The sequence below is a fragment of the Lipophrys pholis genome, assembly GCF_963383615.2.
Source record: "Lipophrys pholis genome assembly, chromosome: 13".
In the NCBI taxonomy this organism is placed as follows: domain Eukaryota; kingdom Metazoa; phylum Chordata; class Actinopteri; order Blenniiformes; family Blenniidae; genus Lipophrys; species Lipophrys pholis.
In genome coordinates, this window is record NC_137632.1 from 24,845,318 (window position 1) to 24,857,890 (window position 12,573).

The 12,573-nt window shown below is 42.8% G+C and overlaps 1 protein-coding gene across 5 annotated transcripts in view; it reads left to right on the forward strand.

The window, feature by feature from the left end:
* Positions 1-757: 757 nt before the first annotated feature.
* Positions 758-12,573, forward strand: part of LOC308119017 (radixin) — a 39,513-nt gene continuing 27,697 nt past the window's right edge. The window contains exons 1-2 of one of the 5 annotated variants that reach the window (XM_080478787.1): positions 758-1,004; positions 10,417-10,517. In XM_080478787.1, coding sequence (XP_080334913.1) covers positions 10,506-10,517 — 12 coding nt within the window. In that variant the 5' untranslated portion in view covers positions 758-1,004; positions 10,417-10,505. Of the gene's footprint in view, positions 1,316-10,416; positions 10,518-12,573 lie in introns of all 5 variants that reach the window. The other 4 variants (XM_080478785.1, XM_080478789.1, XM_080478788.1 and 1 more) reach the window with 4 other exon arrangements.

The window sequence follows — 12,573 nt, forward strand, 5'->3', positions numbered from 1 at the left end:
ACATTGTAATAACACATTTCTTAACAGTGGCAATTGCTTAAGGTGTCAGTGTTTTTTGCACCAGTTTCATTAAAATTGGCTTTATTTCATCTGCCAGGGACGTAATAAAATCATTGGCGTATATTTGTTTGTCTGTCCGTCTGTTCGCAAGATTACGTCAAAACTACTGCACGGATTTTGACGGAATTTTCACCACAGATAGATATTAGACTGTGGAAGATGAAATGAAATGATTGAAAACGCTGTGACTCAGTTGTCATGGAGACGAGCAAAAAAAAAAATGCTGCAACTGTGTGGAAAAAAAAAAAAACAACCAACAGCATCTACTAGTGGTCAAACATGAAAACTACATCAGTTTCAGTGTTTCCTGCTCTCTTCACATAGCGGACACAGTTTTCAAAACATTGGCTTTTAAATGCAAAGCTAAAATGCAAATATGATCCGCCTTCACTTGAAACGTTGTCGTGTCAACTGCAAAAGGTGTAAATAGTAAGTATGCGTGCAATGATACACTTGGAAGAAATACCCATTAGATAAGAGTATTTAATTACAGTATAGGGAGTGGTTGTAATATGGTACTTCCACATTTCATGGTTGCTCACATAGGTATTAAAAATAAAATGTGACCTAATGCATTTACCAGAAGAGATAGAAGGTGTCTTTTTTTTTTTTCGGGGGGGAGGGGGGGGGTCCCCGGTTCGCACCGTGCTGCAGTCACGGGGTGAGAGAAGGGTGAGGGGAGGGAGGGAGGGGGTGTGTGAATCTGCAGGACTCACCACGCCTCGGCACGGTGAGTCCGTCAGCCATATTGAGTACCTCTCCTCCGTCAGTGGAAGCAGCAGGCTGGCTGGAGGAGTCAGCCCACAGCCGCCGGTATCACCCGCGTCCGGGAGGTGAGACGCTCCTATTTTTACCCGCGGTGGATATATAAAGTCCCGCTGCTGGCTGGGAGGAGGCGGGAGGAGGAGAGGGGAGGGTGACAGTTGGACACAGCCTCAAGAGAGGTGAGTTTGATCGGCTTCATCTCTTCCTTTAAGCTCTTCCAATGAAGCAGGAGGATTTATTTCCTCCTCTACCGGGCTGGTTAACGGTGTAACTCCGCACGGGAGCACACCTATCTGACGGGCAGGTTAACGGCGGCGTGGTGGAGGTGGAGGAAGTGGAGGGAAGGGTGGGAGGCTCGGCTGGCTTTCTCCACTCACCTCCCCGGTTCTCTCACCGGCTTCTTGCACGTTTCGGGACGGGCGGACGGGTGAGTGGACCCGGTGTCAGTTTAAGACACGTTACGCAACAGCAGAGAAGAGCACCAGTCGGGGTAATTAGATGCCAATTCCTTCTTCTTCTTCTTTTATTTTTTAACGGAATGACCTGAAGGTGCTCCTCCATACACCACCCGCTCTCCCATCAGCAGAAGAGAGCCTCTAACTCATTTTACAGTCGTGTTCATGAGGTTTGGGGGTAATAATTGGAACCGCCTCATCTAGTTTGTGAGTCCCTGAAGGCACCACGGCGTCACAACGTCCACCGGCGGAAACAATGTTTCTTTACGTTCGTAACTTCTGAAGCCGCCGCCGCGTTTCATCCTGCAACAATGTAGCAAACACTAAGAACCGTTAAAAATATCAATTCGAAGTCAAAATATCCCGTTTGTGTGTTTTTAATATTGACTCGAGGACCGTGAAGTAGCCACGACTCACATTCCGTTATTTTTCTTCCGCTTTGCGGATTATTTACATACTGTATCTTAAAGCCAGACCGCTAACTTTACCTCCTGGACCTTGGTGGGAATCAACTTTAACCCCCCTAACTGGGGTGTTTTGGTGATTTAACCTGACTAACTTGTTCACCTTTTTCAAAGTGTCGTTCCTCATCCCGAGTACAGTTACAATAGCGCGCGCCCACACATGATGCCTGCCTGGCGGTCCCATCTGGCACAAACAGATGCTCCGCTGGCGTTGCGGTGCTCCGCGGCTCCCTAATTGGCCTCGTCGCCGCACGAGAAGCCCGTCTATTGGCTGACACCGCCGTCACTCAAATCCCCTCCTGTCGCTGTAGATCCCGCCCTCCTCCGGAGCCAAATTACAACTCATTTGAGAGAGAGGCTCGCGCATCATGACATGAGATACCTTTGACGGCTGGTTTTAGATTTCTCTTGAGCTGCGCTATTTCTTGTAACCTGTTGAATAATCCCAATGGCTCAAGAGCAGAAGAGGACAGCGTTGTTTTATCCACAGCACATAAACATCAAATTTTGGGGAAGCGGATGTCCATCTTCAGTCAGTTTTTGTTGCTTTACATCAGAGGTACACTGGCCTCAATAAAACCTCATGGTGAGAGAACTACATATATGTTGTGAATATATATGTATATATATCATGACAACCGTACAAGCGTGTAATAATCAGTATTTTATTCAGGTCTTCAATCTAAACACTCTGAAGAGATCAAAATCAGACAGACCTTCTGGATCTGGAGACCTTTTGTTGGTCCACAGCCTTTCTTCAGGTCATACTGGACGGGATTTTGTATTAAAAGTTTGAAAACTTGTGAAACTAAAACAAGCAATCGGTAGAGCGCTGACCTTTGCCATCGCCACATTTGTTTGCGGAACTGAGTTCCTAGCAGGTCAGGTAACTACATCACTGTGTGAAACGCTGAGCAGGAAGCGTCTCCACGGTAACGGATTTGGATCTCCTTTGATCTCCTCCATGAGGCGCCTCTCATCTGTTTTGTATGGGAAATTTGTTTTGCAGTTTCAGGTCGAGCTGCAGAAGCTACTGATGCTTGTCGCTTTAATAAAACGAGACGTTGGATTTCTCCGATACGAGGATGCCACCTAAAGTCCTGGCATATGTACTACATCGTTTTGAGCCGTGTTCATAGTGAAGTGTGGACAAAAAAAATTTCAATAACGACAGAGAGAAAAACGATTGTTTTGGTTCTCGTGGACAGGGTCTTAAAAAACATATTTATGAAACATTCAACAGGGGAAATCTGTTAAATTCATCACTTGCGTCAGCGAAGAACTGGAATAAATCCTGATGACGTTCTTAGTAAAATTCAAACCAAATTACTGTGGTTGGTTCCACATTAAAACTGAGGTTTAATTAGGCCTTAATTAGGTCGGACCAGAAATAAAAACACCAGCATATTAAAGTTAACGCTTTACGGTCTGAAGTTGCTAACCTTTTGAATAAAATTGCAACTAGTTATTTAGATTGAGCGACTAATGTGTGAATGTTTTCATTAATTCACCATCACAGATTGGCTTAGAGAATGTTCACATTCCCGTTTGGTTCGGACCGGAGTTCTCTTCTGGGAAAAACCGTTTCGCTTGGGCGACGTGAACACGCCCACGAACTCTGAACCGGAGCAAACAAGTGATCTCTGGTCCCCTTGAAATGTTAGGTCTTGGTTTGTTTATAAAGAATCTTTCTAACAGGCGGGATGAGAGGATGTGATGTAGTGCGCAATGCATTCTGGGTAGTAAACAAAACTACGGGCTAAAGCGGCGAGACTTCTGCTCTCGTTGCGGCCCAATCAATGAACCGTGTTCCTTCTTCACTTCCTCTCTGGACAGTGTTTGTTTCAGGCAACAGCGCCCCCAAACCAGCAGCTGGTGTAATTGCGTGACATTTTCCAGGCGGTTTGATCCGGTCTCTAAAGTGAACGTGAACGCCACCTGAACTAAATGAATTTGCGAAAAATCTCGGTTCCCCTCCCTCCCAAGTGAACCGAGTCCTGGACTATCCGGATGCGAAAGGTCCTCTAAAATATCTTGCCAGGTTGCTGGCTTTCACTGCTATAGGTAATTCTAACTTCTGCTATTTAGTCTTTTCATTATGACATCCTCTGCTAGTGAAACACGACAACGCTGCTTAGAACAATAGTCGCATTCTTCTCATGCTCTATAATAATTGTGGGCTCCATGTGGTTGCTGTGGCTTTCCTCACAGTGATAATTACCCCACTTCGAGTTGGGTCTTCGGGCTTTTTCTGTGCAGTTTGCATGTCATTATGAAATTACCACTCGGTGTGAGTGTGCGTGATGGTATTCCTCCCACTATTAGGCTTGTACAATGGCTTCACCTCTACTCAGCTGGGAACGGCTCCAGGACCCCCAAGTAGCCCCGACCTTGTGAAGCACCACATGGTGAAATGAGTCATCTCAGTAGCTCGTCGTCTTCAGTCCCAACAGGAGGAGTAGTAGCAGGTCCTGACTCTATTAGATGACGCACAACAATGACATAAGCTCTTTGCCAACCTGTTGAACTCCGAGAGGTGGGGTGGGGGGCAGGCAGACTGATTCAGGACGCTCACTTCACGACAAGTCTTCGCGAAAGCAGCCACAGCAGCACCGTCCCTCCACGTTCACACAGGAAGCCTTTTATTTTACTAAAGAAACAAAGTTATTGAAATAGGAGAAGGAATTTGCTAAATGTGCTTTGAATTTGGCAGCAGAAGCTGAATTTAGACGAATATTTCACACACCAGCTGCCACTGTGAGACAGTTTGAAACTCCAGTGTTTGAAATGTTCATGATGAATGGAGATGTGACTGTGTAACCTGGTTTAAGGTTATTTTCACCTGCTTTTCTAGTATATATATATATATATTTTTTAAATCTTTGCTGTGGTCAGGTCCCCATCAGTATTTTCAGCTTTTAGTGAAAATGTCGCCTCAAAAGAGGCTGAAAGAAACAATTATCCAACAGGAAATGCACCAGGGTATTATTCACTGCAGTAGTGCAGTAGTTCATGCATTCATTATTAATTATAATAATAATGGATGATCGTTAAAGCATGAAGTTTCTCTGCACTGCAGAAGATTCTGAAGTGTAATTAAAACTACATTTTGATCAACATCTTTAACTCTTAATTCGAGACTGACTGGATTTATGTATATATATAATTTTTTTTTATGGCTGTAAATATGTCAAAAACCTGATGAGAAGTACACATACCAGATCCTTCTAGTGGTGATAGGATATCTGTCATATCCATTTGATTGGTGCTCTAGTGCCACGACACTGAACTTTCGTTGCGTTGTTTTGAGGGTCTGTTTACACGACAGCGGTGCTTAGAGCCGCTATAAACTCAACTACTTAGATGGCTTCCACGGTGGAACTTTTCCATAACGCCATGACTCCGTCGATGTGTAAATGGACAGGAAAGCGCAAGTTTCTGAAACGCTTGTGCTCCGTCTTCGTGTGTGGACGACAGAAACGCTGCTACTGCTCATGCACACCACGGCTGCAGTGACGAGTAGTTCCGCACATGGTCAGTAGCTGAACAACCACAACAATGTGTACTCCATGGTGTCATGACTCCCACTCCATATTCTCCTTGGTAGTTTTATTTTGACAGTCACCGTAATAACAATCCAGCGTGGTCGTTTGTCCAGATGTATTCCTGTTGTTAATGTTTCAGAACGCTGCCGTGTGAAAGCGACACTTTCTTGAAACCACGCGTGTTCACTTTAAATGTTTCATCGGGGCCTCAAACTAAAAAGGAAGTGCTACTTATGATCCAGAAGCCTCACTAAAATCCTATCTGCACTTCTCGCTCTCTTAAAATAGATTGCTGTTCTACTATTTTGACTTGCTTTTGTTTCCTGTATTAGCTCGTCCATCTATCTCCGCCCTTCCTGTCCTCTTTAGGTTAAAGTTTCACTGTGAATGTGTTCGGACAGAAAGGTCGCAGATGATTACTTTGTCTTTAGCTTGCTTTTCAGCCGTTTAATCTCCGTTTCTGTTGGTTGTCAGGTTCGATGTCTTGACCATTTAATTTTGTCTGACGTTAATATTACTGTTTTGAGTTTTGGTTTGGATTTGACATGCAAATGGAGGAACTGATTTCAGCACACATTTAGTTAAATAAGCAGAACTGACGAACGTCATAATTTCAGTAATAAGTTCAGAATCCACATTTCAGTTTCCGTCTCAGCATCAGTTTGTGGTTTATTATTTCCTGGCGTCCTCCCTGAAGGTACCTTTTGTTCAAACTCACTAAAAATAATCGGTTGTTTCTAGTAAAACCTTGTCTGTCAGTAAACCAGCAGGTATCGTTTCCTGCTGTTACCACAGCTGTTTTGTGTGTGTGTGTGTGTGTGTGTGTGTGTGTGTGTGTGTGTGTGTGTGTGTGTGTGTGTGTGTGTGTGTGTGTGTGTGTGTGTGTGTGTGTGTGTGTGTGTGTGTGTGTGTGTGTGTGTGTGTGTGTGACCTCACACACTTACAGCAGGACATTAAGTGACCTCTTCAACTACACGTGACGCTTGTGATGAAAGGAAAAGAGACGGATTAAAAAAGCAACAAGTAGGAGGTGAAAATGATTCTTAAAACAAAAGATTACACTTGGAAAAAAAACTGAAATAACTTCACTCTAAACAAGTTGATCACAATGCAAAGTAGCAAGTGTTTACAGCTGCAACAGTAGCAGGCTGTATATAGAGACTTACCATTGATTTTACAAAATCATTTCAGCTTTGAAAAACAAAACCCTGTTGAATGATAGAAGTTTATAATTTATGCATATATCTGGAAGAATGCTGTGTTTGAGGTTGATTAAACCTCCCGGTCAGTGTGAGCTTATGTTCATAGCCAGCGCTGCCGTTGGTGAAGGTGGAATAAAAACAATGATGGAATTTGTTGACAAAAATGTCCAACTAGACCAGCCAGCTTTACCTTGCATATTATATATATAAAAAAAAAAAAAGACTAGAACGCTCCCAAATGATGCATTCTGACCAGAACAAATTATATTTAATTGGTAAAACAGTGATATTGTGTGTAAAAGTGAAGCACCCTTTGACAATATTTTACCATTTTTCTCACAAGTAACGGCAGTTTTCGATCGTTCATACAGCACGACGTTTTAGGAGCCCTTTTTTTTTTTTTTTTTTTTAAATGGGCTCCAGAGTGGGCAAAGTGGGCTGGTTTCTGACTCATGTGTCCTTATGTTTGACCAAAGAAGAAATCCAGATCCAAACACCAGTATTGCTTCGGTAGAGTTTAAATCTGCAAATGTGTGTAAAACACATCAGTACACTGTTAGACTGAAGCTTTACACAGAGAACACTCGGGCTTCTCCTGAAATCTCTTCTTTTTTTTTTGTTGCTTTCATAAACTGAGCACGGGTCACCCTGGGATTGTGTGTGCATGTGTGTAAAGCCTGGAGCCTTTAAAATCCATTACATTTCTGTAGATTATGTTCACGGTCACCTTGCTGAATGGAGGAGAAGCTGACGTGAGAAAACACAAAGAAAAAAACCAGACCAAGCATAGAGTTGAAAAGCCTTTTCTTTCAATCAAAATGAGTGATGCTCAACACTTTACTTTCTTTTAACGTAATTATTGTTTCCATCGTCCTTCCCTTCGCTCAGTGAATAGCTATTTCAGCATTCGGTGCCTGCACCTAGCTCCCGCCTGCAGGTATATGGGTCAAGTCAAGCTTTGCATTCTTATGTCTTCTTCCTTTTACATGGCCTCTGCTCTCTCTTCTCTCCTCCTCGGCACTGATAATGAGAAATGGAAAGTCGTATTGCAAGCAGGAGGGAAACTGTGACCCGCCTGATAAACTCGCCGCAGCTTTTATTAACTGGGGCAGCTTTAAATTTGAGCCGTTTCGCAAGGGACTCGCCTGATACATTTTCGTACGACATCGTTCCAACTACCAACCCGAAATCTCTTTGTCTTTTTAAGTATTTCACGTCTGACGTGTGCATCGAGGGCAGCTGAATGACACTGCTGGCTCGGCTCAGATGCGTTTTAGCCTGAGGAAGGAAGCCGGTCTGCCTGCAGTGGCTCGCTTTGAACAGAGAACGTATTTCAGGCCTCCCGTACCTTCAGGATTTGGCCCCAGAAGGCCGCCGATGTGCTGCACGTCGATCAGCAGGACATGCCCCACAGTCACACTGCACATCAAAGAGAGGCTCTCCAAAGAATGAACAGATATCCAAAATGATCTGTGATGTGATTATAAAATCGGCAGCGTGCTCTAGAAACGTCTAATATATTCAAAAGATGTAGAAAGTCCCTTTTCTCAGCAGGCAGTTTGGTTCTCCTGAAAATCTGTGACGATTAAAGAGAAATGAAATCTTCTGACCTACTTTCACTCAAGCACACACCTTCAGCTCAGAACTGATTGAACCCGTTCAGTTAAAATTAAAGATCCAACATGTGACTATGGCTTTAAAGAAGGAGAAAAATGGGACAAGTGTAAGAATTTGACTGAGTTTGACAGTGAATGGACCAGAGCAGTGGAGTGTTTCCGGTCTGACAGAGTCTTGGATGACCAAGCCTCATGGGTAGTGAAGCCTGACCGCATGTTAAATCCCCCAGAGGAGCTCACTGTCGCTCAAACGGCTGCGGGAGGTCAAAGTTCATGCTTGTTCTCGTTTAAAGCAGGCAGAATACACGGAACAGGTCATAATCCTATGGCTGATAGGTGTCTCTTATGAAACTCCCCAAATTCAAATTCCTAGATAGATTTTTCTATTTTGAGAAAAGCGCTTGATCGAGTGGGATTGTAAGAGTTCTATGAGGAACCATGAATTATTTTGTGTATCAGCGGCTCCCTGCAGAATCTGGACAATCTTCTTGTTGGATTCAAACCAAATTAGTTCCTGTATACGAACTACTTGAAACAAGATGATTCCATTATATTAAGGAAATAATCATCAGTCTGGATCGCTGCTGTTGAAGTTTGACTGATTAAAATGCCACTAATTGAGCTTAAAATGACCAATTTTGTTTGCTACTCTTTCTGTGTGTGTTTTATCATCAATTTGAACTTTCTGATCGTTTTAATTCGATGAATTTGAAAATGTGGTTTATCTTTCTTGACTCGCGGCCACACCAGTAGCTGTAAAGCGGCCGCTGCCCCCGCCTTGAGCCCGAGGTTGTGATCAGACCCGCTTTGATTCCCCGACACTTGAGAAAAGTCTATTTCTGGCCTGACTCATCACGACGATCTGGCACCTGTGGGACACCTTGCCGGCTGCTCTCTTCATTTCACCGTTTAATCATTTTAGGTAACAAGATGTTCCAGATAAGATGGCACTGTTTGGATAACCACTACGACGAGCCGTAAGCAGGCCGGAGGTCATGCGAACAGAGAGAGAAACTCGAGCAGAAGCTGTTGTCTTCACCGGCTCTTAATGCCACTCAGCCTGCAGGGTTCGGCGCTGGTTTCAGGCCAGGGCCTACATTTACCAGCCTGACTTCATCCGGACTCTGGAGAATTTCCTCCTGTAGCCAAAGTGGAGGAGCTCCACAGCAGCTGCTTGCTCGCATGAGCCGGACTCTCTCTGTATTAGTTTCTCTACTTGACTTCCTAATGACTGTTTTACTGGTGGGATCCTCTTAGCTGGAGTTTAACCTCGTCTGTGCTTTTAACATAACAAAGCTCTGTTGTCGCATAAATAGGCTTTAACCGATTACGAGGTTTATGCCTGGAATCAGACCTAATTGTCATTTTGCCTTCGTGTTATTCACTTTGACGTTGGAATGATGTCAGCAGTTATTGTTTTCAGGGGAGATGCTGCGAGGCGCCCTTGAAACTTTAACTCTTTGTGGGATTTAGATCAGTTGAAGTCGGTCGTCTTCCTTCTCAGCTCGTCCTTTTATCGAGTTTGAGTCAAAATGAAATTGGGCTGAAAGTATGATGTGAAGCCTGTTAAATCTGTAGAAATATGATATTTAATAAAGAAATATAGTCATTTGATGATTCCCGACTCAAAACATCAGACTGAGAATAAACTTCACTCATATATATTTAATTTGAGCTGCTCAAACGGCTTTACACTTTTGGTCACGTTCATCCATTCAAACACACACATCAGTGAAGATGGCTGCCATGCAACGTGCCTGCAGACCATTAAAGGCCATTTGGGGTTTGGTGTCTTGCTCAAGAACAGTGCGACACATGAAAAGGGTGAGATGCGAGATTGAACCATCAAACTGTATTTATTGCAATTATTCCAATCACCAAACAAACAGATGATGTTAATGTTTTCGTGCTTTGAGATTTGTTCTTCCAAACGACGGTACTCTCTCTCTTGCCCCCTAATAAACCGCCATCAGCAGCGTTTCACACGTGGAGCAGTTTATTTACTTTGTTGTTGGTCCTTTTTCTTGATTTTCACGCATTTGTATTCTGTCAGACTTTCTAATAAGTTAAGAGCATGATTAACTGCAAATAACTGCACTTCAGTCAGTCTTTTACAATGTATTGTGAACACTCCTACTGTAGCTACATGTTTTCAAACTTCTGGTAGAGTTTTAAATCATGTTATTTATCCGAACCACTATACGAGACCACGCTCTTGTTTTCTACTCGTCATCGAGGGACCAGGTGCCTGCAGACATGACATTGGCCATCCGGTTGTTGACATTAATTTGTATTTCTGTGTGTTTCAGGCGCTGGAGGCCCAGAGAGAGACGGGAAGACGGAGGACGACTTCTTTTTGTTTCATCAGCAACAGGGGACGGGCGGCGAGCGGAGAAAGATGCCGAAACCGGTTAGTTTTGATTCACGGCGCCGATCCCATGAAGGGAGTCGATGCTGTTGGTGATGACTTGTTTACAAACTGAGCTTTAAAACTACTGCCGCAACAGGAAAAAGCATTGTTTTTGTCTCAGAAAGGTTTTGCGGTGACGTTTAGAAAACAAAAAAGGCAAAAACTCAGAAAATTATGTAGTTTTCTTTTTGGGGCCACTAGTGGGTGCTGCTGTTTGTTTTTGTAATGAAACCACACACACATGCAGCTAACAATACGCTATAAATGGGAGAACACTGACATTCTAGTGGACACACGACCAAGTTGGATTGTTATTACGGTGACTGTCAACTATTGTTATCATCCGTCTACTCAAGTATGTGCAGAAAAACTCTTGTTTCCATGGGGACAGAGTTGGAGTGTTTTCAAAAAGTGGCAACGGACACCCAAAACACTACAAAAGTTTAGCATTTTCACTTTATCTACTTTACGACGTCATCTGGAATTGTAGTTATTGACAAGCACATATCCGCCTTGTTTCCAAGTATCTTTCTATTTTTGTATTAAGATAGTAAAGTAAAGAAACAAATGTATATTCACACTTGGAGAACAAAAAACTCCTTGCAAATTATATTTGTTAGATTAAAATCGCTGGACTTTTCTTAACACATTGCAGGGCAAATATTTCTTATGAAGAAATATGGAAGGGCTGTTTTCATTCTCGATCCTGGATTTTTCTCCCCCCCCCAAAGAAAATTTGCATTTCCCCCCGTTCCCATGGAGACGAAGACAGTGTTTTCAAAAAGTTGTTTTCAGTGGCTCCAAGCATCATTACTGTGTAAACTGACCCCCAAAATGTACCAAAGGTTTTCTGTTTTCACTTGAACATGTTGTCTTGTGTGTATGAGATGGATGGATTTAAAAGAAGTATTGGTGTGATTGTTTTGAATTAGTTGTGTTGCGCTGACGCCACTCTCGCCTGCTGTTTTGTTATGCGAGTCCAGAGTTGCAGGAGTCTTAAGAAAACATGCACAACTCTCACAGAAGCGCAACAGTCGGGCACTCTGTGTTTGTGCCTTTCAGCAGGAAGGACAGATCCACAAAGAGGGCTTTCTCTGCTCTATTTTTAGACTTGAAGGACGCTGGCAGCTTTCATGTTGCTGTGAAACAAACACATACAGGCTGAGATTGCACTGCAGCTTAAATAATAGGATTATGCTCTTGACGCTTTTGGAGCCACACACACACACACCTTTTTATTATGCATCACCTTTATAATGTTTCAACTTTAAAAACCTGTCAGAACCTTCCCAAATCCCAATTCTATAGCAGCAGTATATAATCATTACATTTCTACTATATGGATAAAATCAAAGCCAGTAATTCTTCACACTTAAATTCTTACATACATCAGAGTTTACGTATCGCATGCATACGTTCATTCCTTTAACCATCAATCAAATCAAGGGCAATGAAAGTGGACTGGTTTTCTTACTTAATGCACGACTATAAACCACAGCAGCAGTGAAACGGATTGATTGACGTTGGTGAAGTCTCGCAGGATGCCTGTACAAGCAGGCTGTTTACACAGTAGTAGAACGATTGCGCCTAGTCCCTGGTCCATCAATCTCAGTAATGGGGAATTAGGCCAGTTCCTGGAAAGAGACTCAATAATTGATGGGAAACAACAACCGGGACGATGGAATAAAGTGAGGATATGCGGGGGGAGTAAACTGTTGAAAAGATGAGTTTCTAAACCTTAAAACCTGTAATCAACAGGCATCTGAAGGTGCAGGATTTGGAATTTAAATGAGCTGCAGTGAATCTTTTCAGACTCTGTTGTGTTTACTATTCTGTCAGCAGGTTAACTCATTAACTTAAGTTAATCTCTGTTTTACCAAATCAAAGAAACTTAAACGGACTATAAAAAGACACAAAAGTAATAAGAACTTGTGAAATAAGTCTAAAAAATAAAATAAAATACACACAGATACAGAAAAGTAAAAAAACAACAACAATCCACATGGAGTTCAGTGTGACTGAACACAATATTACTCTGTGTGTCAAAATATTGCTC